Source organism: Scardinius erythrophthalmus (genome assembly GCF_964197995.2).
Source record: "Scardinius erythrophthalmus genome assembly, chromosome: 15".
Classification (NCBI taxonomy): domain Eukaryota; kingdom Metazoa; phylum Chordata; class Actinopteri; order Cypriniformes; family Leuciscidae; genus Scardinius; species Scardinius erythrophthalmus.
In genome coordinates, this window is record NC_138235.1 from 14,558,375 (window position 1) to 14,586,365 (window position 27,991).

A 27,991-nucleotide genomic window follows, 5' to 3' on the forward strand; every position below is an offset into this window, starting at 1 on the left:
ATACAGTTCAGTTGTTTCTTTCAACATTCCTTCTGATGTTCATTCATGATGATTTCGTGCTATAACTAGCAGGCCTAAAGATGATATTGTCGTGGAAATTCTTAATACGAATACAACCTACTTAATCTGACTTCACCACGGACAATTTAAACAACTTCTAGTTGTTAAAAATAATAAATACAGTATTTTGAGGTAATTACCTGAATACTTACAATACAATACAATGCTTCCCTGAAGTAAGGTGACAGTGTCCCGTCAAGAAGCAACTATCACTACCTCAATCACACATAGATGTTCTGTTGTTGTCTTTTGAGCGTAGAATCTATTTCTCAGCTGCGCAGCATATACCTGACACGACTCCCAAGTTGTTCTTTGCGGAAATTACGTTTTATTCACGGCGGGGAGATCACTGGCCAAAACAACCAAGTGAGTCTCCTGAATAGAAAGATACAAGTACATTTAAATCATACAGTTGAGTAAAAATCCTTGTCACTCAGGTCTTCTTCACTGTGATTTGGTCTGGTGATTGGCTTGTAATGATCTAAGCTACCCTTACGCAACAAAAATATATTTCTCAATATATTACGTGACAATATATTTCACGTGTCTCCATATATTGTGAAATTGACATAGTAATATATCATATGATATATTATAATAATATATTATATATGTAAGTTATATATTGCAATATATGGGACAATACTGCAATTATTGCCGTTTTCATATATTGAATAAATACATATTATTATACTATTTAATATATTGTTATGTATATTGAAATATATCCCACATTATATGAAATTATATATTGGAAGAGGCATTGTATATATATGTAAATATATATGTAAAATTATATGCAATAATATACCTCAATGTACAAGATAATATAATCAGATTTATATGGGAACATATATTAAATATGTTGAAAAATATATTGATTTATATTACATAATATATTATATAATTATCATATTATATATTGTATACATGGTAAATATGAAATAATCTAATGTACAATGTCTGTCATATATTTTAAAATATAATAGACTGAATAAGACATCGATATAGTTCACATTAACTGAATGAGGTTTATTATAAAAGCAGCAGCTGAATGACAACTGTTCTTCATTGTAAACAAATAAAACAGTTTTTAGTGCAACAAAAACAGAACAATCCCTCAGTGGAAAAAACAGGACAACAATCCTTTAGTGCAGTGTTATGTTATGGTGCTAAGAGCCAATAGGAGTGGCGCATTCAGATCGCGCTGGCGCCGCTGCCAGTGTGAGCAGGGGAGAGAGCATAGACAGTAAAAGAAATGGACACAGCGACCCCATTGGAACTCAATTGAGACAAGTGAAGCCCATTTTTAGCAATTTCTTAGCACTTCCTTTCCTGACGCGCAGACTCAAACCGAGCAGAGCGTTACACGGACCACGTGAGCAACCCGTCTGTCTTCTAGTAGCTGTGCCAAGAGAAATCTGAATCATTCCCTTCCGAATCTTGCAGAGACGGAGAGTGTGAGTAGGAGGTGTCCATGAGCATGGAGCAGGATCAACTTTTGCTAGGTATTCTGATTAATTATATTGTCATTTTGCCTCTACGTCCCCCCGATTGCCCGCGAGCTTCTCCTCCCGTCCATACGGTAATCTCTCTAATGTGCGACAAAGAGTCGCTTGGTTATGACGCAATCGTTAGCCTACTTTTACAAAAACTGCTTCTACGGGGCCATAACATAAGCTACAAGGTAATGGAGCATTTTATACATTGTCGTGTTTCTTTAGAAATAAAAAATGGACAAATGGAGTCTTCAAACGCCTCAGATGTAAAGTTATTCGCTGTCAAAGTGACGCCAAAATGAATGGAAGTCAATGGGATTGCTAACGCAAGTGAAGTTCCGCTCAAGATGGCGGCACCCGGCCGACTTCAACTTCCGGTCGACTTCCTTCCCGCTTGGGAGAGAGTCAGATGAGAGCAGATCTGATGAAACAGCAGGCAGCAGCACAGAGCATTTCTCCAAAGCAAAATGTGATTGAGGCCCTGTTTACACGAGAACGCTCGCGGGTGAAAACGTAAAAATATTTTATCAGATGTGCCTTTCGTTTAGACGGCGACGGCGTTTTCGGGGCTTAAAAATGCAAAAAAGTGAAACCACCCTCCAGAGTGGAAATCTTAAACGCTCCACCGTCGCGTTTCCGTCTAAATGGTAAAAACGCAAAAGTTTGCTAGACAGTGAAGGCACCGATCAGTGCTTCACATTGCCACCTAGCCGCCTGGAGTGCATACTACATTGAATTTCACACACTTTTGCGTCACCATATAGACCAATTTTCAGTTGGTAAACATGGTGACGTTTTTGTGTGGGCGGAGCTTAGGTGGTGGCAGAACGATCCCTCTGGCCGCTTTACTAACGTTGGTTTGCAAGTTTTGTAAGCTTGTTTTTTTAATAATGACTGGAGAAAATCCGATTTTATCTTAATGTGCAAGGTCACTCACTGTCCAGGACCGCGATTGTTATTTGGAAAAGTTTATTTTAACGTACATCCCAGATTGGCTGACCTGTACGCGCTCAGTCAATGAATGGACGATCTGACAGGATTAACGTCAACGCTAGCTCCGGTTGAGTGGCCTGACTTCTACACCTACCCGATAGAGAAACTGAGTGTAAAGAGAAACGGGCATATAAATCTTTAGATGCCTATAACTGTAATGGTCACGTACAATTTAAGCCTTGTGTGGTAGCCTACGATCCGCAGTTCTGCCTAGCCAGCGCCACGGCCAGACACAAAGACGACAATGTAAGTGACATTACGGTGCAATTTTAACGATGTGATTAAATAAAAATTCCAGATACAGCATATTCATTTTTAACTATGTATTTGATTACCCTTTTTTACCAGGTTCTTCAAAAAGTATAGTCACAATCAATCAAAACTATGTAGGCTATAAAATCATAGATGATTCACAAATAATCACAATCATTTAGAAAACATTATGCGATAAAATTTCAAATTGGAGCCTGTACTCCGTTGATTGTTGCACCCAACAACACAAGATGACATTTAATAACAATAATAATAATTTAAGCTCTTTATTATGTAGCCGAATCTGTGCTGGTTTGTATTGGCCGCCTTCAGTTTTCCCTTCCTTTTGCCACCAGCTAGCGCCGTGACGTAACTGTGACGTCGGCTTGAAATTGGTCTATGCACGCAGATTTCCCCCCGATAACGCTCGTCTAAACGCAGAATAAAAAGTGATCACTTTTGCGTTTTCTCTTCAGATCGTTTCCGTGTAAACGTAGCCTGAGTGCGCTTGGAAAGTTGGACTTTGGTCATGTTGAGGATGAAATGTCATGTGGGGGAATTCAAAATGTAAAAAAAAAAAAAAAAAAAAAAAAAAATGTTGTAATTGCTGCTGTTAATGATAATTTAATTTATAATACTCTCATCTACATTTTACAATATATGAATCAATACATAGCCATATATGGCCCATCCATATGGCTATATAATGTAAAATATAATGAATGTCATGCAAAAATTTGATTTGGACTATGAGCTTGCTTAACTCATAAAAAATACTTTGTTTCAAATTAAACATACATGCAATAAATGTAATACAGTTTTGTTTGTATATCAATGTATTTTAATATATGAATCAATATATAGCAATAGGTTGTCCATCCATACATTGCTATATATTTTCAAATATATGAGGAAGTTTCTGATACATTGAAATATATTTTCTAATGTATTGCAATATAAATTCTAGTATATTGCAATATATTTTTGTTTCGTAAGGGTAATAGTTCTACTGTCTGTGTTAAGCACTTTTTGAGTAAGTATATATGGCCTTTGACCTAAGCATCCCTTAGTCTGCATTTCTCTGTACATTTAATGTTGAAAATACCTATTACATAAAATAATATCACAATATGTTCACAAGCGGTCAGGCGCCGCACTGCCAGTTCAATGGCTACAGGCTAATGAAGCATCACTGTTTCAGTCAGTGATTTGGCCCTAAACCATTTTGGTCGAATATGTTTCTGAAATTTCTGCACATCACTTACACTAGCAGGGTTCCCATGTGCCCTGGAAAATGAATGACCAATTTTCCAGTCCTGGAAAACACAGAGAAAATGAAAGAGAACACGACATCCTGGGAAACCTGCTTGTCCAAGAAAATTCTTTCTTTTTTCAAAACGCTTTTGTTCATTGAAGAACAGACAGGTTACAATCAGCCTGAAACAATTAACATTAGTAGCTGGGGTGTGACGAGACACTTACCCCACGAGACGAGACACGAGATTGGGTTGAGAACGAGACAAGATTTTTACGCTATTTTTAAGTAATCCTCGATAAAATATATGACAGGAAAATAGTCTTTAATTCAACTGAAAATCAAAAAATGCAAAACAATTTAGGTGCATTTTTAAATGAGCGTGTAATGAATGTCATTTTACTTCTATTTTAATGAATTATATGCATTAAAAGAACATGCAAAACACTGCAAAAAAATTTATTTCACTTGAGAAATGTAACTGAACTCTACACAATTCGAACATAAAAAATTATATAAATTATAATAAATATAAAAGTATAAATAAACATATAAATAACACAAATAAGACTTAAGTGCGAACAATAATTGTAACCATAATCAAAACGTGCTCTCTCAAAACTAAAAGTGCAAACTGAAACTGATCAAATTTTTTCTTCAAGCATGAAAAAGAGATGAATGAACTACACAGAACAGCCTAAGATATGGTCATGTTCATTTTCTAGAATATAAGCATGTCGACAATTTCTAGCAGCAGTTTGAGACCTTTGGGCAGTAACCATGTCCCCTGCAGTTGAAAAGACACGCTCACTTGGAACAGAAGTAGCAGGGATGGAAAGGTATGCTTTGGCAAGTGGAGCCAGCAAAGGATATCAAGAACTGTTTTCTTTCCACCACTTCAGACGGCAACACCTGAGCGGGATATAGGCCTCTCTTCTGTAGAGATCAATTTCCCTCTTTATCCCTTGTAACAGTGGTGGTGGCTGCCCTAAACTTAAATTATTTTTTTAACGACAAATTCGGGCGCCAGACAGTTTTCTAAAACTGACAAAAATCAAACAACCCAGGATAGCAAAAGAAAACCACTGATTACACACAAAAACAAGTATTTCAAAACAAGTTGGAATTTATTGCATAATGTCCATAAACATTATTAAAAAAAAATACTTATTTCGAAAAAAACAAAAAACAACCAAACAAACAGTAAATAAAGAAATAGATAGATATTAGTTCTAAACGTAACAGTTAAATTTCTCAGTTCCAAATCAGTGTTCACACAATCACAAACGCTATAAAGGAAATCCCAGGTCATACTGGTCACACTCTATAGCTGGGCGTCAACACTGGCAGATTCGTGTGTCCATATTCACGCCAAACTTTACATATAACAAAAGAGAAAGAGGAAAAAACATTTTGAATTCACATTTCGTGGTTGAATACTCAAACAAAATGCAAAACTTCAACGCAAAAAGATCAACGATAAGGCATTCAACTTAATCAAAAAGCACGAATAAGCAATAAAACAAATGTGCGGATCTGAATGGAATGTGTGTGTCTGATAGCGTGTGAATGAGTGTAGTGTGAGATTGCGCGTCGGGCACACTGACCAATTTTGGCGGACAGAATCGCAAACTGGAGAGTGTAGTTGGACCTCGTCTGGCTCCAGGAAGGAAGTTTAACGCCTTGGACTCGTTTGAGAGTGAACCGCTCACCAACAACAGCCGATCTTTAAGGTGCGTCGCTATGGAATCGCCAGACTCCACGTCGCATCAGACAGCGTGCGCGGGAAGCCTCAGTTCAAACAAACGCCGCCTTCCACTCCACATGGTAACCATTTACTTCACTCTCCTTCTCACGAATCGAAACATACCCCGATGACGTGTCCTCCTTCCACCTGACTAAATAGGCCTCACCTCCATTTCCCTTTCCGCCATTAATTACTCACTCCACCCTTTCCGTTAAAAGTGAAAGTGAAAGTAAACGTAAACATGGCTGTATAGTTTACTGCACTGTCACACCCTTTGCTGGGCTGTTCTGACTTGGAGAAAGAGTCCCCTAGTAGATCCTCAAGCGCTGTCTTCTTGGAGGCATTGCAGTTGTTTCTCCCTGAAATATTCCTGAGGATTGCTCTCTTCGTGTCGGCCACGATGGGGGAATCACCATCATTTGGTGTCATGCTCCGTTCAATCATGCTCTTCAGTGGCACAATGAGAAACAATGTGGGGCTCTTCTACTCACATGAGTCTGTGGTGGCTGTCTTCAAAGGAATCAGCAGCTTCACAAGGTCTTCAGCATTGATGATATCGCAGCTGTCCAGTGTGTCAATGCTTCAGGCGTTTTGTCTGATCTCAGGGCAGAGAGTTGCTGCTATGGTAGCTTGCTGCTCCATGTAAGGAACAAGCATATCCAATGTGCTATTGCATTATGTGGAAACATCCATGATTCATTTGTGTGGTGGCAGTTGTAGCAGCTTCCGCTTGGGCATAAATACCGCCACAGCTGTTGAACTCAGGTGAAAAAAAGATGTAAAGCGCCTCACCCTACCAAGCAAACTAGTGACACGCAGCACCGAGGCCAGCCTGGTAGCAAGGTTTATTGTGTGTGTGAAGCACTTGATGCGCGGCCCCAATCCTGTGTCGCACACAGCCACTTTGGCACTTCCATATTACGAGCATTGTCAGTCAAAAACGCGGTTCCATGGTTTGGGTTTTTAAGCTCACAGTCAGTGACAGCTGCTTGTAAAACTTCAGCTATGTTCACCTCTGTATGGGACTCAAAAAGTGGGCGATTCCAGCCAGTCATTGTTTATTGTGTGGGCTGTAATTGTTATATAGCTCTGTGTACACCTAAGTACAACTGTCAGTAGTAATGGCGATGCTTTCTGCCTCTTTTAGAGTCTGTAGCTATGTCCCAATTCAGGGGCTGCATCCTCCGAAGGCCGCATTTGAAGGGCGATTGCGTCACATGGGTGCGACGAAGGCTGTCCCAAGACGAAGGATCCTTCTAATGCGGCCTAGTTATATCTTTTAAATGTAATAAAGAAATTATTCTGTACATTTATTTTTGTCATGTCAATTAATTTGTAGCGTACATTTGATACAAAATTTTAAATTTTTACTTACAGTACTTTTTACAATTATTTACAAGATAAGTTACGTTTAAGATAAGAAATACAAAATAAAAAATGTAATTAACAGTATACATAAAACCGATTGGAAGAAAACATTTTTCGTAGACTTGTATTGAGCTGAGCAGGAGATCCTGAATAGAGACACTGCTAAGGCCTCTGCCGGCGGGACATCATCTGGGATGGGTGCATATTTCCACTCTCTACCAACAGGTTTGTAGGGCTGAGTCAGGCGTGGGCTGCCATGTCACTGAGATGTTCTCATAAAGAGGGAAGAATAAAATAAATTAACTCACATACTCAAAAAATCAAACCATAAAATATTTTAACATGCAAAACCGTTGAGCGAAACTCTGCAGGACAGCAGCCCTCCAGGACCGAACGTTGCCTATCTCTGATCTATAAGAAATATTTGTAGTGTTTCTATATACTATTCATATTTTTTTAAACAATATCTAATATCAAAATATAACATCCAGTCAGTTTTTCATAAAAAGTGCAATATTTGCCTCTGAGATGAAGTGGAGTTGAATAACAATCTAAAGTACTTAAAATGTATACTTTAATCCAGAGTAAATTAATGTTGTTACATTCCACCACTGGTTATTTGGAAAATGAAATAACAAAATGTATTGTCACATTAACAAATTGTTGCTAGCTTTGGAGTTGTTCAATGGGACGGTCTGGTTTTGTCGCCTATAGCAATTGTGACAGCCGTTGTGACGAGTGGTAGTAACATTGGTACTGGACTTTATATATAAAACTTTATATAGTTTATAGTATAAACTAGCCTATGTAAAATCACATACTGGTAACATATAAGTCAACATTTGAACCATTATTGTATTATTTATATATATACTGTATATATATATATATATATATATATATATATATATATATATATATCTTTCATTTTTATCATTAGATACATTAGATTACTCAATTAAATTGAAACCCAATACTTAGATTTAAAAGTGTAATCTGGCAATTTGTCTTTCTTTGTGCACTTCTAAAACTTTTCATCACAAACCCACACGGTTTGCTCTCTTTTCTGCTGTCTTTTTTGTGGGTCTAAATATTTTGCTTGTGAGTTGAAAAGTTTTGCTTGCACGTGAAGCTGTACCTCATTGGGCGGTCTCTACCAACCAGGATGAAAGGCCTTTTTCTATTGGTCACCCTCGATTGAAGTGAAAGGGGGGCCACGCCCACTAAGTTTTCCCGCTGCTGCTGCTGCTGAAAAGCGCTATTGAATTGAATTGAATTAAATATCATGTGCACTATATTAAAATATTATATTTTTACTTGTATCATTGAAATATTATTACGTTGTTATTATAATGAAAAACACATTATATTTATATTTGAGTTATTTTTAACCTTTATCTATTAACATTGTAAGGCTGGAAACTTACGCTGCTATTTTGAACCAATAGTCGGAACAAAAGTGTATAATTCAAATATTTATCTGACTCCAATATAATTAATCTGACTCCATTAAAGTTGTTGTTATTCTTTAACCTATTATTCTTTAAAGGTAAAAGTCTTTTTTAGAACTGATAGGAAAACGTAGGATTTAACCTGAACGTTTAGATAACAAAAGTTATAATCACTTTAGCTTTCAACATAACCAGTGATAAAAGGAAAGATTCTCAAAGCCTTTAAAGCAGGCAGTTATTTATTAAGTTACATGTTTAAATATACAGACAGTAGAATGGAACAACATACTGTATAGAAACTCAGTTGTAACAAATAATGCACTGTTGTGCAGAAGAGGCCGTAAAAGCCTTTCTTGTAGTATGAGGTTACGCACTGGTGTGCGGGAGTGGCGGGGTTAAAGCCTTTCTCCTCAACAGTTACCTTTCCTTCTTATACCCTGAGCAAAGCATTGTTAAACATGAGTGGAATACCAACACCAAACCCAACTGACAGGAAACCACATATTCTCCTCAATGCATGTTTAACCAATAGTACCTAGACTGTACATTAGGATACTTAAATATCTCTATTAAGTTCACCACCATTCATTTCAGTTTATAGGCTGTCAGATGAGACCAAACATGGCAAAGCATAATGTCCTGTGAAGCAAATGGTACAGACGTGCCATTAAGGTGCAAACGACTCTGTCTCTCCCGATAGAACCATCCTGTGCCTGGAGTGTCTTAAAACAGTCCTCAATCAGCATATTGATGAAATCCCTGCACTAGATAGGCATTAGCATACTGTGATGATGAAGGCCATTGTGCCACGTTTAATTCACATTTAAAAGGCTTTTTGAAGTACTAGGGCAGTAAAGAGTTCTGTCCATATTTGCTCAGCCCTACAACATATATCAACGGTACCTATATTTACCTAAATTAATCGATATTGAATCAAGATCGGAATCAAATCACAAGAATTGAATTGAAATCGTGAAATAATAAAAACAGTGGCATTACCATGTTGAAACATGTTGTCACTTAATGGAACTTAATAAAATTCTGTTTAGTTACCAAATGTTTTGACAATTACTATACACTTGTTGTGATGCCATTTTTTTTTTTTTTTTACATCCCTCCCAAATCGGAGTTGACGTCGCAATCGTACTGCATTGTGGGCAGTCTAAGTGCCTGAAGTATACATGAAGTAGACTCGCTCCCTCGGTCAAAATCGAGGGAACGAGGGTCTGTCCTTATAAACTTCCCTGTCCACTTCACGAAGTGGAACGCACTTCAAAATGGCGGCAGGGATTCCTCCGAGGGGAAGTGCTTAGGGAAGTGCTTCGTAGCGCCGCAGTGACGCAATCGGCTATACTTTCCCCTTTAAATGAGTTTCGGTGCGGACTTCAAAGGATGCAGCCCCTGAATTGGGACACAGCTTAAGGCGGCCATACACTGTGCGATTTTTGTCCGATTTTGAGCCGAATTCTGACTCGTGCGACTCTTTTTCGTGTCGGGCTGATTTTCAGCTTTGTCGTGCGTCGTTTGTCGTGCAGTGTACAGGGGGAAACGAGAGGCGATTAACCTCTCCCGACCGGCAATCGGATGGTCGGATGAATTTCTGGCATGTTAGAAATTTTGGTCGGTCCTCGTGACTATATCACAGTTGAAGCAGAGCTAAGAACCGATTGCCCTAAACTCAGTGTTTTTTCCCTCACTGCGCCTGCGCGAAAACAGAAGTTTCATCTGCAGCAAAAAAAAAAAAAAAACGAAAACGAAAAGAGGGAGATCTTTAAGTAGTTCAAACAAATTACTGTTGCTTACCTGTTGCAAAATGGATTAACCCTTACCCACTTCTTCCAAGCCACCTGCGATGTACACTTTGCCTCTTTTGTTAATTTGTTAAACAATGTTTTTGAAATAAAGCTGTTTTTAATTTTCATTGATGAATTATTGCAGTGTTCGGACATATTATAGACTGTTAATAATTAATTATAGATAATTCATTGTAATCGACCTAAATGTTTTAGACAATTTTCAACAAGGAGGAGTAAGCTTCTATGTAATATTTTATTATCCTCACAGCGCGTTGGTTTTGTGGTGATGCGCTATGAAATTATTGTGTGGCAATTTAATTACAACAGCCTATCACTTTAATAATAAAAGTAGCCTAGGCCTTCCCTAATAATAATAATAATAATAATAATAATAATAATAATAATACAATAATACTAATAATAATTTAATACATAAATTGGAAATGCTAAATCATCTTGATATTGATAGCTGATGCTTGTTTTGACAATATCTCTGGATACATGATATCGTCTATAGGCGCAACAACGCACGAGGGTTTATCGCGCTGATTCACGCTTATTTCACACGTAAAGTGTGAGCAGTGATAATGTCCAATAATTTACGTGTTAACATGCAATTTACGTGTTAACACGTAAATTGCGCGTTAACCTGTAACTAGGTGTTAACACGACAGTTTTTGTCCCTTATAGCCTAGTGAAGTCGCAGCTCGATGGTCGGACCGTATAGTGTGAGCACATAAACCCTGACGCTGCCTTCACACTGGCAGTTGAAATCAGCTCCAATACGGCTTCGAAACGACCGGAAGTCATTCATTTCCTATGGAGATTCGCAGACTGCATGCGAATGGGTCCGAACCGGGTCCGAACGAGTGCGGTGCGAAAAAAATCGTGTCAGATGGTCATCCGGATGCGTTCAAAAAATGTAACTCTTGCGAAAGGCTATGGACGGTTCCTATCCGACAAATTCCAGCAGAAGTTAGCGTTGCTATGGTACTGATAAACAAACCTTAATTCTTAACTTTTAATAAAATAAATAATGATTTTATAACGATAAGTTATGTCATTTTTTTATTTTTATGATTTTCTAACGTTATTAGGGCAGTTAATACAATTAAAAGCCCTATATAACACTATATCACATTTAGCCGACCTGACATGTCAACGTCCTGGGCAACTGTTCTAATCTCTCCGCCATTTTTGTTCTATTCGCTGCCGAAGCTTCCGACGCTTTTCAACGGTGTAGCACGACGTCCGCTGGGGGCGTATTGCGTATTACGGAGCTGATTTCAACTGCCAGTGTGAAGGCGGCGTGAGCTTTGGCTTTACATCGCATGCGATCTACTCATTCAGTGTGAGTAGGTACCTTGCTGAAATCGCACAGACATCGCAGTGTGTATGCCCGCCTTTAGGTCTTATTCTTAGGTGTTTGAGGTAAGTTGGGTACATTGACTTGGGGTCTTAGGATAACAAGCGAACGTTTTGCTGTTTTTATTGTAACTATAATAAATGTACACGCCTCAGATGTTGTTTGTGCAGTGGGTGGAATTTTAACACGATCGCTTACTCGCGTGCAGACATTGCCTTGCTGCTACAACACGCGTTGACCGTTTTTGATAAATTATTTTAGGCCTAAACTATGCTTCGCCTATATAGTTGTCAAAGTATTTGTACTGCTGCTATCTTTTATAAGACTGTGCTCCTAGAGAACAAAGTGAATATCGGAGCTAAATTTTACTTTACCAGCTTAAGACTCTCGCAGTTCCGGAATTGTCATTGCACAATCGGACCAGTGTTGCATGATAATTTGCACGTATCTGGGCAGTAGGCTACAGCTAAAATATTTATCACGATATAATGTTTCATATCATTCCGTATCGATATTTTTTTTTTAAAACAAAGACCAATAGATTTTTTTTTAAATATATAACCACTGTATTTTTAATTTACCCAATTTATTAAGACAAAACAACAAATAATTTTAGCTTTAACAGTAAAACACAAAATAAAATGTAAACATGTTTTTTTCTTGTATAGTCTCCTGGGGCATGAGGACGCAGTGAGCAAAATATTAATATACCGCATTAAATTGTTTATTCAAAGCATTGAAATAACATGGATGTTTGTAAAAAAAAAAAAAAAGTGCATACCGTTTAAAGTAACATTTATAAAACAAATGTAGTTTCATGAATTGCATAAACAATTATGTACAAAACGGCATTGTGTATTTATGCTAGCTTAATACAGCCGAAGCGCCGATCACACAGATTGCATTTAAAAACATGGGATGCAGTGGAATGGAAAAAAATCCCCACAAAGGCTCGAGACATATTTTCTAACTCGTTTCTCTTTTAACTTTACATGATTTCTAAACGAGTGCAGCGCGACACGAGTGCAACAATCAAAGTTTTCCATCTAGAAAACGCGCAAATTATGCGTTCTGTGTGAATGGCTTGTTTTTGAAGTAACCAAGATTTATTTATTTTTTTCCATAATGAGAAAAAAATATTCTCTAATATTTCCACTATTTCTCTAATATTTTGAATGAACAGCGCAGCCGCGCCGCATCTCATGGGTTCAACTAGATAGGTTAACAAAACATTAAAACGCAACAATTGACACTTTCCTCCCCTTTTTTATCTTTAGGATAAAGACCTTCCTTATCCTTTCAACAAAATGTATATCTCTACTTTGACAAATGCAAAAACATATGCACACTCACAATGTCTGGTTTTCAAATGCACATTTCAAGGATTTGCATCAAATGTTTATTTTGAATTTCATTATTAAAACAGTAGCCTATATTTGATATTAAATGCCCATTCTCAGTGTTTTTAAGTACTATTTGTAACAACATGAATATGAAGGAAATAATATTATCACATAGTATAGTCAAATGGAAATCACTTTTTACAGGACTGTTACACTTTTATTAGTATATTAAAATAGTTTTAAAATATTGCTAATTGTACGTCACACTATCTTGTGCATGCACGAATTGAAAAGTGATCTTAATAAAAACATATTTTTGTTAAATGTGGTAGATGTGAAAATAGCACATTCCTTTTTTAGAAAAGTACGCGTTTAGGTGGTGCAAGACACTATAAGCCATGCCCCCCACTTCTGCTCTGTGGCTGCTGGTCTGAAACTGCGGTTCTGCAGCTGGAAAGTATTGAAAGAGCCCTTGAGTAGACAGAATTGCGTCATCTTCGTTCTCTCCAACGGACCATTTTATACAGCAATGGAGTCTCTCAATAATTCCCTGAAGGCACCAAATACTAACAGTGCAGTTGAGTTGCAGCAAATCAGACTATTTGTGATCAAAATAACATCTGCATCAAATTAACTTTAATTCATGCTAGTGGATTATTCCTAACTAAATTAATAGATTTAGGGGATGTTATCAGACAGGATAGGCTTGTGTAAAATAAATATTTATTTGTTTTGTTTTGTTGTGTTGTGTGTCTAGAAATGCTGTCTAACAAAGTGGGCAAACAGCTGGGTCACCCCACGTATTCTTTATCTGGATGGTTGGTGACCAAATTCCTTAAATGGCACAATCAGATTTTGGAGGAGAATGCAGTGAAATTGAGCAACATACAACCCAACGACACAGTGCTGGAGCTGGGTCACGGGCCGGGCCTCGGTCTTCAGGAGGCCTCGCAGCTCCTCGTGGGCCCGAGAGGGAAACTGCTGGGTGTGGACTACTCACAATACATGCATCAGATGGCCAGCAAGCGCATGGAAGAGCAGATCTCCAGAGGAAAGGCTGTGTTGTATCACAGTGATTTGCTGACCATGCCAATAGAGGAAAACACTGTTGACAAGGTGTTTCACTGTAACTGTTATTACTTCTGGCCGGATCTCAAAGCGGGAGCGAAAGTGATCCACAGAGTGATGAAACCAGGTGAGATCACGAGAACTTGAGTTATTCAATACAATCTCTAAACCAGAAACGATAACTTAATTTTTCATCCGAAATATAAACATTTGTGTGATTTATTCAATCAAAACAGTTTTGAGGTTAAATTAGGTAATTTTTTTTCATTGAATATTAATGTAATGTTCAAATTTTATGTTGAACAATAGTTATCCCTGTTGGTTAAAGGGATAGTTCACCCAAAAATGAAAAAAGTCATTAATTACTCACCCTCATGTCGTTCCAAACCTGTAAGACTTTCGTTAATCTTCAAAACAAATCTTGAGAGATTTCGGTCCACGCAACTACCACTTTGTCACTTCAAAAAGTTAATGAAGAGATCTTAAAATTAATCCATATGATTAGAGAAAATTCTGAAAAGACTTGCTTTATATGATGATTGAATTTAGGCTTTTATTCACATATAAACATTGATTAGCGATCAAACAGAAGCTCAACTGTTCTTTGACGTGGTAGAAAAAAAACATAACTGGTTCTTGCGGAAGCTCAGACGTGCTGCGTACACGGGAATTAACCTAATTTGTTCCTGTGGAAGCTCAAACGTGCTGTGTAACACGAGAACGAACCTCATTGATTCTTGCAGAAGCTCAAACGTCCTGTGTAACACGAGAATGAACCTCATTGGTTCTTGAAGAAGCCCAAACGTATGGAGTTAATATTGTGCAATAATTAAACAAACAAATCCAGCATTTTGCAAACAAACTCGATCTGCTTTGCAAAGGAATACTCAGCTTGCAAACAAGCAGAAAGCAATGTGCAAGTCCAAAGGTCAATTTGAGCAAAAATGCAGTGGAGTAACACATATGCATTGTTTTGCAAATATAAATAAATGAGCCTAGATAATATTTCACAAATAAATACAAACCATCCTACGAATTGCATGTAACCTTCAAACAAATACCAAATCTAGTGCATACAAATGCATATCTGTCTGTTTTGATTGTGAGACACTTGACTTGGCTTTTTATGAGATCTCTCGGCTCGATTTTCTCACAAATGTGTCCAGGCAGATTTTCTCACAAATGCAGTTGAGCAACTTCCTCTTCTAAAACAGTAGATGGCACTAAGCTAGGGGATTAATTTAGCGCTAGTCTCCCAGGAGAAACACTAATTTGAAACTTGCCTTTGCCAGAGCTGAGGAAAATGACCGGTGGACAGGTGTGTTTCTGTCTTACTTTATCTATAATTAACCTTTTGAGGTTTTCTTTTGCAAAATGTTTATTACATCTAGACAGATTAGCACTTAGTAGCAATTCACTCTCTCTAGGATAGGGGAATCTATAAACTGAAAGCCCTGCCATTATATGTTGCTTTTTTACATTTTTGTAAAAACTTTACATTTTCTGAACGAGTCTATTTCTTTCGTTCTCCATAAATTAATGAGAACATTTCATTTAATTGAAAGGAGGGACCCACTTTTTTATTTAGTTGGATTTCAGTCAGCTTAACTGTGTAATAAAGTAATTAATGAACAAAACAAACAATCTACAATTGTTTCTTAAGTTGCCTGTGACGTATGCAGTGCCCAAATTATTATTATTTTGGGCAGACAAATGAAACCCTCCTTTCAATTAAATGAAATGTTCTCATTAATGTATGGAGAATGGAAGAAATAGATTCGTTCAGTGTAGACCTAATCACTAATGTAGTCATTTCGCACACGTCCGATGTAGAAAGTTAAAAAAAAAAGCAACATATGATGGCAGAGCTTTCAGTTTATAGATTCCCCTATCCTAGAGAGAGTGAATTGCTAATCTGTCTAGATATGTAATAAACATTTTGCAAATGAAAACCTTAAAAATGTTCATTATAAAGTAAGACAGAAACACACCTGTTCACCGGTCATTTTCCTCAGCTCTGGTGAAGTTACTGTATTTGTTAATCTTTGTTAACGTTAGTTAATACAAATTACAGCTGTTAATTGAATTAGTAAATGTTGAAATTAACAAAAGCCCTATTCGGACTGGACTAGTTTAACATGGAGAGGTGGGGTAAAGTAATAATTACCAGAGCTTCTCTGTGATTTTAGTCCCGTCCGAATGTGCATCTCAGTAATCATTACGGACAATGTCAGTAAAGATTACGGCGACTTTTACCTTCAGTAAAAAGGTCCGGAAAAATTACCTCAGGTAATAATCCCGTGCGAATAGACCTACGAGTTACTTCAGTGACGACGAATGGGGTTGCGGAATTTGCATAGCGTAACTCCGCCCCACCTCGTGGGTATATAAGGAAGTATGCCGGCAACATGCAGATATGTTTTCGCTTCGGAGCCAAGTTCATTCACTTCACTCCACAGCCAATTCTAAGTTCGTCTCTATTTCTCTTCGAGACGAGCCTCTCTCCAGGTGTTGGTATGACAGCGAGTTCCAGCGAGTGCACATTCCCTGCTTATCTGTGCAGTGATCTCCCTGGTCGCTTAAACACTCTGCGGAGAATCTCCTTTCACCAAAGAGCATTGCACGCGACACGTCTTTTTAAAGATGCCTCGCCCGTGCATTTCTGGTTGCGGTCGCATCATTTCTGATTCTGATGGGCACAATCGCTGTCTTGCGTGTCTGGGCGTTGACCACGCTAAGGTAGCGTTTGTGGATGAGTCATGTTCCCATTGCGGGAACATGACCATCGCGCTGTTGCGTTCGAGACTCAATGATCTCGTTCGAGGGAGAGTCCCCTCATCCGCATCCCAATCTACGAGCTCCGCGAGAGCTGGTACTTCGGCTGGCGTCCAAGGTGAACTGAGGGTTACGGTGTGGAACAAATCGTCGACTATTCCACGCTTCACACCCCCCTCTAGCACAGTGCAACCCGAGAGTGTTCCGATTGAGCCTGCGGTACAGTCTGTCGGCGTGCCGCGGGTCTCTTTCGGCACTCTAGATGATGATGAGATGTCGATCGCTGCATCACAAGGTGGGCGTGAGTCCTCGGGAAGTGAGGATTCAGCTGTGCTGCCGCCTTCGGGTGTGCCAGCATTGTCCGAGTCTGATCCCGAGCTGACGGCCATGCTTTCCCGGGCAGCCGCGGCCATTGGCCTTGAGTGGTCTCCGCCACCCGGTCCAGTGCCCCAATGCCATTCTTCCCGGACGTGCATGAGGAGGTCACAAGGTCCTGGAAGGCACCCCTGTCTTCCCGTGATCGCTCTGCGACCTCCTCCGATCAGGCGGCTGCCAAAGGGTACACTGGAGTTCCCCAGGTTGAACGCTCTGTTGAGATGCAACTGTGTCCGCAGAGTACTTCTTCCCGCGGCGACCCTTAGCACCCCTCCAAGGCCTGTAGGTTCTCCTCCACCCTTGTGGTGAAGGCCTACAGAGCTGCGGGACTGGCAGCCTCCTCATTGCATGCCATGGCCACTCTGCAGGTCTACCAGGCCCAGATGCTCAGGGACATGCACGAGGGGAGGACTGACCCTGGGCTCTTTGATGAGCTGCGTGCCGCCACCGACCTTGCTCTCCGAGCGACGAAGGTGACCGCACGCTCCCTGGGTCAGGTGATGTCCACATGTGTGGTCCAGGAGCGACACCTGTGGCTCAACCTGGCCGATATGCGGGAGGCCGAGCAAACCAGTTTCCTCGACACCCCCATATCCCAGGCTGGCCTCTTCGGCGGTGCAGTCGAGGAATTTGCCCTGCAGTTCTCGACTGCTCAGAAGCAGACTGAGGCTTTAAAACATGTCCTGCCCCGACAGCTCGCTGCTGCCTCCACCCAGCCGTCGGCACAGGTGCCTCAGACCGCGCGCCACCGAGGGCGCCCTCCCGCGGCTCCTGCACGGCCCCAGCAGTAGCCTTCACCCGGGCCGCGTCGTGGAGGAAGCCGCAGGAAGGCGCCACAGCCCTCTCCCGCCCCGCTAAACGCCAGGCAAAGCAGTGCTCCTGAGATGGGCTACTCAGAGATGGCCATCAGTTCTTTCAAGGAGACGGTAGCAGGGCCGCTCCTTCTCCCGGTGGAGGGCCGGGGGAGAATCCTTGGTTTCCCGAATCCAACGACGGGCAGCACCCTATTTCGTTTAAAGAAAGAACTGACACACCCATCTCTGAGCACACAGAGTTCTCGGATGACTGTGCGCGCCGCTCACGAGACTCGCCACTCTCGTCCCCCTCTGTCGCCAGAGCACACCCCCGTGGGTTGCTTGTCCTCCCCTGGCCTCCTCTGGCAGGACGCGGCTAATGACAGTGCCCCCGCACCGGGCCGCTATGCCACCCTCGCCTGGGCTGAATCCTCCTCGCCCTCCTCTCGTACCCTCTTGGGACCTCTCAGTGGTACTAACTGCCCTGCAGAGTGCTCCCTTTGAGCCTCTGCAATCAGTGGAGCTTAAGTTTCTGTCAATGAAGACAGCGCTCCTGGTTGCATTGGCCTCCATCAAGAGGCTAGGGGACCTGCAGGCATTTTTGGTTGACGAAGCGTGCTTGGAATTCGGGCTGGCTAACTCTCACGTGATCCTGAGACCCCGGCCTGGATATGTACCCAAGGTTCCCACAACTCCCTTTCGAGACCAGGTGGTGAACCTGCAAGCGCTGCCCTTGGAGGAGGCAGAACCAGCCTTGGCACTGTCCAGTACGCGCCCTCCGTGCTTACGTAGACAGAACGCAGTGTTTCAGGACCTCAGACCAGCTCTTTGTCTGTTATGGTGGGAAGCTGAAGGGAAAGGCTTTCTCCAAGCAAAGGTTGTCCCACTGGATAGTGGACGCCATTACTTTGGCATACCAGCAGCATGATCGACCGTGCCCCCTTGGAGTGACGGCCCACTCCACTCGGAGTGTGGCATCCTCTTGGGCTCTAGCGCATGGCACCTCGCTAACAGACATCTGCAGAGCTGCAGGCTGGGCGACACCTAACACATTCGCGAGATTCTACAATCTCCGAGTGGAGCCAGTTTCTTCTCATATACTCGCTTCAACCAGCCGGTACTAGATTTTGCTCAGGTGTCTTCGCTTGCTCGCCATTCCTCTCCACGGACGGGATATGTGCGATATATTCCTCAGGTGAGCCTAATAAGCCCTGAGTCTCCTCCAGCACCGTCGACGTCAACGCTTTGCCACCGGCAGCTTTCGCGCTTGGCTAGGTGCCTCCATGTGCATGGTTCCCCCTCTGGGCGACCCCCACATGTGTATTTCCACTGTAAGCCTCTCTGAGCATGTGTCTTTCCCTCGGCAAGCCACCTTGCCACCCCTGGGGTTGAAATATTCCACCTGCGGCTGGACACCCCAGTTATTCTCCATATGCAGCCCCTCCGGGTCATATGTGTATTCCAAGTCTCCCCCTTCGGGCTGGGCATGATTGCATATTTCCGCTGAGATATGCTTCCCAGTGTACCTTGGTATTCCTGTGTTAAGTAGGAGTCCTTCGTCCGTGCCAGTCTCACGACAGGGAGCTCAGACTTACACAGGGCACTGGAAGACAGCCGAGGTGGCGTGATTAGACTGGGAACCCCATTCGTCATCACTGACGTAACTCATAGTGACCACGAAAGGGTCTTGGTTACGTATGTAACCCTCGTTACCTGAGTAGGGAACGGAGACGTTACATCTCCCTGCCATTTCCGCTGCACCACTGGAACGCCTGAGTTCAGTCTCGGCTCCTCAGCCAAAACATATCTGCATGTTGCCGGCGTACTTCCTTATACCCACGAGGTGGGGCGGAGTTACGCTATGCAAATTCCACAGACCCATGGCATTACATTGCCATTGGCTCGTTTAATATATACTCGAAGATGATATGCTTTCTAAGCGAAACCCCATTCGTCGTCACTGACATGACGTCTCCGTTCCCTACTCGGGGAACGTCTCGGTTACATACCCTCGTTCCCTGAGTTGGGAACGGAGACGTTACGTCGGATGACGACGAATGGGGTTTCGCTTAGAAATCCTATCACCTTCGAGTATATAAAACGAGCCAATGGCAAAGAAATGCCATGGGTCTGCGGAATTTGCATAGCGTAACTCCGCCCCACCCTGGGGGTATATAAGGAAGTGCGCTGGCAACATGCAGATATGTCTTCGCTGAGGAGCCGAGACTGAACTCAGGCGTTCCAGCGGTACAGCGGAAGTGGCAGGGAGACGTAACGTCTCCGTTCCCTACTCAGGGTTACATACGTAACCGAGACGTTCCCTTTCGTTGTCACTCCGAGTTACGTCGGATGACGACGAATGGGGTTCCCAGTGTAATCACGCCACCTCTCGACTGTCTTCCAGTGCCCTGCGTAAGTCTGAGCTCCCTGTCGTGAGACTAGCACGGACGAAGGAGTCCTACTTAACACAGGAATACCAAGGTACACTGGGAAGCATATCCAGTGGAAATATGCAAAAATGCCCAACCTGAAGGGGGGGACTTGGAATACACATATGACCCCGAAGGGCTGCATACGGAATAACACTGGGGTGTCCAGCCGCAGGTGGAATATTTCAACCCCAGGGGTGGCAAGGTGGCTTGCCAAGGGAAAGACACATGCTCAAAGAGGCTTACAGTGGAATACACATGTGGGGGTCGCCCAGAGGGGAACCTAGCCAAGCGCGAAAGCTGCCGGTGGCATAACTCTGGCGTTGACGTCGTCAGTGCTGGAGGAGACTCAGGGCTTATCAGGCTCACCTGAGGAAAATATCGCACATATCCCGTCCGTGGAGAGGAATGGCGAGCAAGCGAAGACACCTGAGCAGAATCTCTTACCGGCTAGTTGAAGCGAGTACATGAGAAGAAACTGGCTCCACTCGGAGATTATAGAATCTCGCGAATGTGTTAGGTGTCGCCCAGCCTGCAGCTCTGCAGATGTCTGTTAGCGAGGCGCCATGCGCTAGAGCCCAAGAGGATGCCACACTCCGGGTGGAGTGGGCCGTCACACCAAGGGGGCAGGATCACGTGAGAGTTAGCCGGTCCGAATTCCAGGCACGCTTCGTCAACCGAAAATGCCTGCAGGTCCCCTACCCTCTTTATGGAGGCCAATGCAACCAGGAGCGCTGTCTTCATTGACAGGAACTTAAGCTCCACTGATTGCAGAGGCTCAAAGGGAGCACTCTGCAGGGCAGTTAAAACCACTGAGAGGTCCCAAGAGGGTACGAGGGGAGGACGAGGAGGATTCAGTCTCCTGGCTCCCCTCAGGAACCTGACGATCAGGTCGTGCTTTCCTAAGGACTTACCATCAACTGCGTCGTGATGTGCGGCAATGGCGGCAACATACACTTTCAGGGTGGAGGGAGACAGCCTTCGCTCCAACCCTTCTTGCAGGAAGGAAAGCACGACACTGACGGGGCATTTCGTGGGTTCTAGATTTTTAGAAGAACACCAGTTGACGAAGAGGTTCCACTTCAACGCATAGGCATGTCTCGTGGACAATGCTCTAGCGGAAGTGATGGTAGCCACCACCGCTGGTGGTAGGGTACTCAAACCTGCCTCATCCCGTCCAGGAGCCACACGTGGAGGTTCCAAAGATCGGGACGAGGTTGCCATAAGGTGTCCCGTCCCTGAGAAAGCAGGTCCTTCCTCAGAGGAATTGGCCAGGGAGGTGCTGTCGCGAGGAGTACTAGTTCTGAGAACCAGGTGCGGTTGGGCCAATACGGGGCAACCAAAATTACCTGCTCCTCGTCCTCCCTGATCTTGCGCAAGGTCTGCGCAAGAAGGCTCACTGGGGGAAACGCATACTTGCGGAGACCCTGCGGCCAGCTGTGCGCCAGTGCATCCGTGCCGAGCGTGCCCTCGGTCAGGGAATAATACAGGTCGCAGTGGGACGGGTCGTGGGAGGCAAACAGGTCTACCTGTGCGTCCCCGAACTGATCCCAAATCAGCTGAACCGTCTGGGGATGGAGTCGCCAATCTCCAGCGAGAGGCCGAAGCCGAGACAGCTCGTCGGCCGCCTGGTTCAGGTCTCCCGGGATATAAATGGCACGAAGCGACCTCAGATGCTTCTGACTCCATATGAGGAGGTGGCGGGCGAGTTGTGACATACGGCGGGAGCGCAGACCACCTTGACGGTTGATGTACGCTACAGTCGCGGTATTGTCCGATCGGACTAGTACGTGTTGACCCCTGAGAAACGCATGGAAGCGGTGCAGGGCAAGACGTACAGCCAACAACTCGAGGCAATTGACATGCCAAAGGCGCTGGGGTCCTGTCCAGGAGCCCGCGGCAGCACGTCCATTGCACATGGCGCCCCAGCCCGTGGTGGAGGCATCTGTTGATACAACAACATGCCTGGAAACTCGTTCCAAGGGCACTCCGGCCCGAAGAAAACTGAGGTTCGACCACGGGGTGAAGGTCTGACGGCAGGCCGGAGTCACTGGGACTCGGAGCGTGCCGTGATGCCATGCCCACCTCGGGACTCGATCGCGAAGCCAAAGTTGAAGTGGTCTCATATGAAGCAACCCGAGCGGCGCGGCTGCGGATGCCATATGCCCAGGAGCCTCTGAAATAGTTTCAGTGGAACCACACTCTTGCCCTCGAACTGACGAAGGCAAGTCAGCAGTGACTGCGCGCGCTCGTTCGTAAGCTGCACGCACATGGCGACCGAGTCGACCTCCATACCGAGAAAAGAGATCCTCTGCACGGGGCAGAGTTTGCTCTTCTCCCAGTTGACCCGAAGCCCAGACGAGCTAGGTGCACGCACATGGCGACCGAGTCGATCTCCATACCGAGAAAAGAGATCCTCTGCACGGGGCAGAGTTTGCTCTTCTCCCAGTTGACCCGAAGGCCCAGACGAGCACAAGGTGCCGGAGCACAAGGTCCCTGTGTTCGCAAACCTGGTCTCGAGAGTGAGCTAGGATCAGCCAGTCGTCGAGATAGTTCAGGATGCGAACCCCGTGTTCCCGAAAGGGGAACAAGGGCTGCCTCGACGACCTTCGTGAAGACGCGAGGAGACAGGGCTAGCCCGAAAGGGAGAACCGCGTACTGGTATGCCTGCCCCTCGAAAGCAAACCGTAGAAACGGTCTGTGTCGAGGAAGAATGGAGACATGAAAGTAGGCGTCCTTCAGGTCGATCGCTGCAAACCAATCCTGTGGCCGTATGCACTCGAAAATGAGCTTGGCCGTGAGCATCTTGAACGGCATCCTGTGAAGGGAGCGGTTCAAGACGCGCAAGTCGAGGATTGGCCGTAACCCACCGGATTTCTTCGGTACAATGAAGTAAGGGCTGTAAAAAACCGGACCTCATTTCGGCTGGAGGGACAGTCTCGATCGCACCCTTCGCCAGTAAGGGAGCGACCTCCGACCATAGTGAAGCGGACTCCCCTGAAGCGGGGAGGAGACCGCGCGAACTGAATCGCGTAGCCGAGCCTGATGGTCCTCGCGACCCAGCGGGACAGCCTGGGAAGCTCTAACCAGGCTTCCAGGAACTGTACCAGCGGGGTCATACGGACCACAGACGTACCCTCGGTGCTGCAGCGAGGCGGAATGACCGGCCCAGCCATGGGTGGCATAGCGGCCCGGTGCGGGGGCACGGTCATTAGCCGCGTCCTGCCAGAGGAGGACCAGCGCCCCACTGGGGCGTGCTCTGGCAGGGAACTGGCGACAGAGGGGGACGAGAGTGGCGAGGCTCGTGAGCGACGCGCACTGTCATTCGCGCACTCTGTGTGCTCAGAGATGGGGAAGTGAGTTCTTTCTTTAACCACCTTAGGGTGCTGCTCGTCGTGGGACGAGGGTGGGAAAAACCAAGGATTCTCCCCCGGCCCTCCACCGGGGGAAGGAGCGGCCCTGCTACCGTCTCCTGGGAAGAACTCAACGCCATCTCTGAGCAGCCCGTCTCAGGAGCGCCGCTTGGCCTGGCGTTAGCGGGGCACAGGGCAGGAGACAGGCGGTGCCACCCTCCTGCGACCTCCTCGTGCTCTGAGCCAGTGAAGGCTCGAGGGGAGGAATCGCAGAGGGGCGGTGTCGGCGGGAAGCAGGCTAAGGAGACCACACGGACAGATGACCGTCGGTGCAGAAGGTCCTCAGCCTGCTTATAGAGTGATCGAAGGCTGTTGGGCGCAATCCTCAATCACACCGCCGACCAGGCTGCCCGTCTCAAGAGTGCTGCTTAGGCTGGCGTGACAGTCTAAGGGGCGGAGACGGGCAGCGCCGCTCTCCTGCGACTTGCTCCTGCTCAGGGCCGGTGAAGACCCGAGGGGAGCAGCCGCACGGAGGCGGCCTTGGCGGGAAGCAGACTAAGGAGACCACACGGATGGATGACCATCGGTGCAGGACCCGAGTCTACTTAAGGTGGTCGAAGCCACACCGCCAAAGAGCCCAGCCCGGGACATGGGGGAGCTTAGAATATGAACTCTCAGACACCCCCACATCAACCTGGCTAAGCCCATGTCTGGACCACACTAGTGGACATCACCTGACCCAGGATCACGCAGGTACTGATGTCGCCTGAGCGAGGTCAGCAGTGTGCGTGGCGGAACAACCAGGCTGGGCATGGGAGGCATAGCGTCCCAGCATAGGGGCGTGGTTAGAGTTTCCGCGTTTTGCCAGGGATGGCCAGGGAAGGACTAGCGTTCCACTGCGGCCGGTTCGGACAGAACTCCCGGGACAGCACTGCATCGAAGGCGCAGGTGACACACAGCACTGCATGACCGTGCCACGATAGTGACAGGGAACATACAGACCATGATCGCCGTGCGATCGAAAGCAGCGAAGGCGGAGGACACCCGCGGGCGTCCTGATGCACGTCCGGGAAAAGCTTACAGAGCTCGGGGGGAGGGCGGGGCCACTCCAGCCGATGCTTTCAGCTGCCCGGGAAAGCATGGCTGACAGCTCTGGATCGGTCCCGGCAACGATGGCACTCCCGTGGGAGGCAACGCAGTCGAAACTTCATTTCCAGAGGAATCAAGCCCGCCTTGTGATGCTGTGAGTGCATGACACCATCCGCCAGAGCCCCGAATGAAACACTGGGTCCCCGAAAGAAACCAGGCACACACGGAAGCTCCACGGTTTGCGATGTGGAGGGGGGTGTGGCCCGAGGAATTGACTCGTCGGTTGTTGTGCCACACCGAACCCTCAGATCACCCTGGCCACCAGCCAAAGTATCCCTTCTCGAGGAAGAGATAAATTGGGGTGTGGCAGAGGGGACTCTACTCACATGGAGATCATTGAGTCTCGATCTATAAACATAGCAGTGGTCATGTTCCCGCAATGAAAACATGACTCATCAACGAGCGCTGCCGAGCGTGATTTAAGCCCAACACGCAAAACAGCGCTCGCGACCGTTAGGCAGATGAAACACGCACACACATCCAGGAAATAAAAAATACACGGGCGAACCGTCTTGAAAAAGACGTGCCGCGTGCAGCTCTTTTAGAGAGTGGAAAAGCTCAGCAGAGTGCTGAAGCGCCCAGGGAGAAACACACTCACTGTCGGCAGATTACTGCACAAATCAGCAGCAGGAAATGCGATCTCGCTGGAACACGCCGTCACACCAACACACTGAAAAGCCGCTCGTCTCGAAGAGATTTGAGATGACACTCAGAAGGCTTGTGGAGTGAAGTACTGAACTTGGCTCCGAAGCGAAAACATATCTGCATGTTGCCAGCGCACTTCCTTATATACCCCCAGGGTGGGGCGGAGTTACGCTATGCAAATTCTGCAGACCCATGGCATTTCTTTGCCATTGGCTCGTTTTATATACTCGAAGGTGATAGGATTTCTAAGCGAAACCCCATTCGTCGTCATCCGACGTAACTCGGAGTGACAACGAAAGGGAACGAGGGTTACATATGTAACCGAGACATTCTCTCTATAGTTCAGTGGACCGATCCCAGTTTCACAAATACAACACTGTCTGATAATGTTCGTGTATGTGGTCTCTATGAAGTCATTCGTTTTTAAAATCATTGAAAATAAGCAAGTCTTTAAAACAAATCAATGCTTAAGTTGCCTTAACAGAACACAAAAGAAAATTTTATTTAACCCTTGTGCATCAATTTAAAAAAGATACACATAGGTCCAAAGAGGACAAAAATGTCCATGTCAAAAAACTGTCATAAAAAGTTGAAGCTTGGGAGCACAGACTTAACTTTGGTATCATTTTAAAGAATAACCTTGGCAGATTATTGCTGAATTTTTTTTTTATAAGTAAATCCAAAAAAAAGTTATATAGGTTTAAGTTTATGAAAATTATTTATGAATATTATTTTATATAAAATATATATTTTATGAAACAAGTTGAACTCTAAACCGGCTAGAAAATCAAAGCCATAAATCTAAAGTTGTGTTCCAAATTTGAGGTTGATATCTCAAAAAATGAGCTTTCAGTAAGATTTTGTTTGGGCGCATTACCAAACTTTCCCCATTGGATCCCAGCAAAACTCCACTGGTGAACACATTGATTGGATTTTCGATTTGCAGTTGAGTTTTTCTCTCCCAAATATTACAAGCACACAAACATACTTTTTATTTTATTACACACATACAAACCACACTTAGACATCTATACCAACAAACCCACACAATTATCGTTGCATAATTTATCCAATTAGCTCTATTATGGCGAAGCAGAAAACAGGAATAAAGCGAGTATTTGCTTTGTAGGTCTAACCTGAAAAAATGGCACCATCTGATAATTTTTTTAAAAAATGTCAATTTTGAAGCCTTGCCAAAAGAATGAAATCCTATTAAAAAAGATTGCATCATTTTATAGTTAAACGGCACAGGGATTAAAAAATGCAGTTTTAATGGGTTTCAATGGGGCCATTTTTGTCCAAAAGGTGCTGAGAGGAAGTATTTTGTGTAACTAGTGCAAAATAGATTTTTTAAAGGAAATGGTGATGAAATAGTAAAATTCCAATAAAAATACACACCTGTGCCAAATTTTATGCAGTTAGCATTAACACAGGCAAAGTGATCAAAAAAACAAAACTGAAAAGGACAAAAATGTCCTTAAGGATGCACAAGGGTTAATAGACTTTTTCCATTAAAATGAGAGTACCAGCATAACAATTAGAGTAAAAATGCTTATTTGAATTGCTATGAAAAGGTTTTGCATTAATGACAGCATGTAGTTCTCAAGTTAGTGATGATTCATGAGAACATAATTTGAAAATTAAACTTTTAGACTCACCGCTCTGCCACTCTGACCCAACATTTAATAATTAAAACAATGTGCAAATTATTTTCTGTTCCTCAGGTGGAATGATGGTTACAACTCTCAGACTAGACAGTCTTAAAAAAGCAGCTTCTATGGGAGTGCTCACTGGAGACAAATGGAGACCTGAGGTCTGCATGGAAGCGCTGGAGTCCTCTGGGTTCACAGATGTTCGAATGGAGAACAAAAGAGATAAACTCATCAAATTTCAAGCTATTTTTGCCACTGCTGTTAAATGAAATTCCTGTGTTATGTATTGATGTAATAAGATGTCAGTCCTTCCACACTTTCTCAGGATCCAATCTACTCCAATTATGTTGTTAAAATATAAACATTTAAACTGGCTATAATAAACTATTTTCATGACAGATTTATTCAATCATTTATTAAATTCAAGTTAACATGTCAAGTAACAATATAGCATGCAATATAGTGCATATAGCAAAATTATTCTAAGCTGACTACGAACTATGGGCATTGAATGGCTTTCCTGTATTATTGAAATTTTTCTGTTACATTCGGTCATGCCGTATTAAAGAGTGAAAATAACATTTATTGTTTAAATTTCGTAATAAAACTGACAGAACTCTG

General features: G+C 43.9%; 1 protein-coding gene across 3 annotated transcripts in view; it reads left to right on the forward strand.

The window, feature by feature from the left end:
* LOC308702872 (uncharacterized protein) overlaps positions 1-27,991 on the forward strand; it is a 35,930-nt gene extending 7,939 nt beyond the window's left edge. For 2 of the 3 annotated variants that reach the window (XM_081386011.1, XM_081386012.1), the window contains exons 3-4: positions 13,888-14,325; positions 27,443-27,991. In XM_081386011.1, coding sequence (XP_081242137.1) covers positions 13,888-14,325; positions 27,443-27,639 — 635 coding nt within the window. In that variant the 3' untranslated portion in view covers positions 27,640-27,991. The remainder of the gene's footprint in view (positions 1-13,887; positions 14,326-27,442) is intronic. The other variant, XM_081386013.1, reaches the window with a different exon arrangement.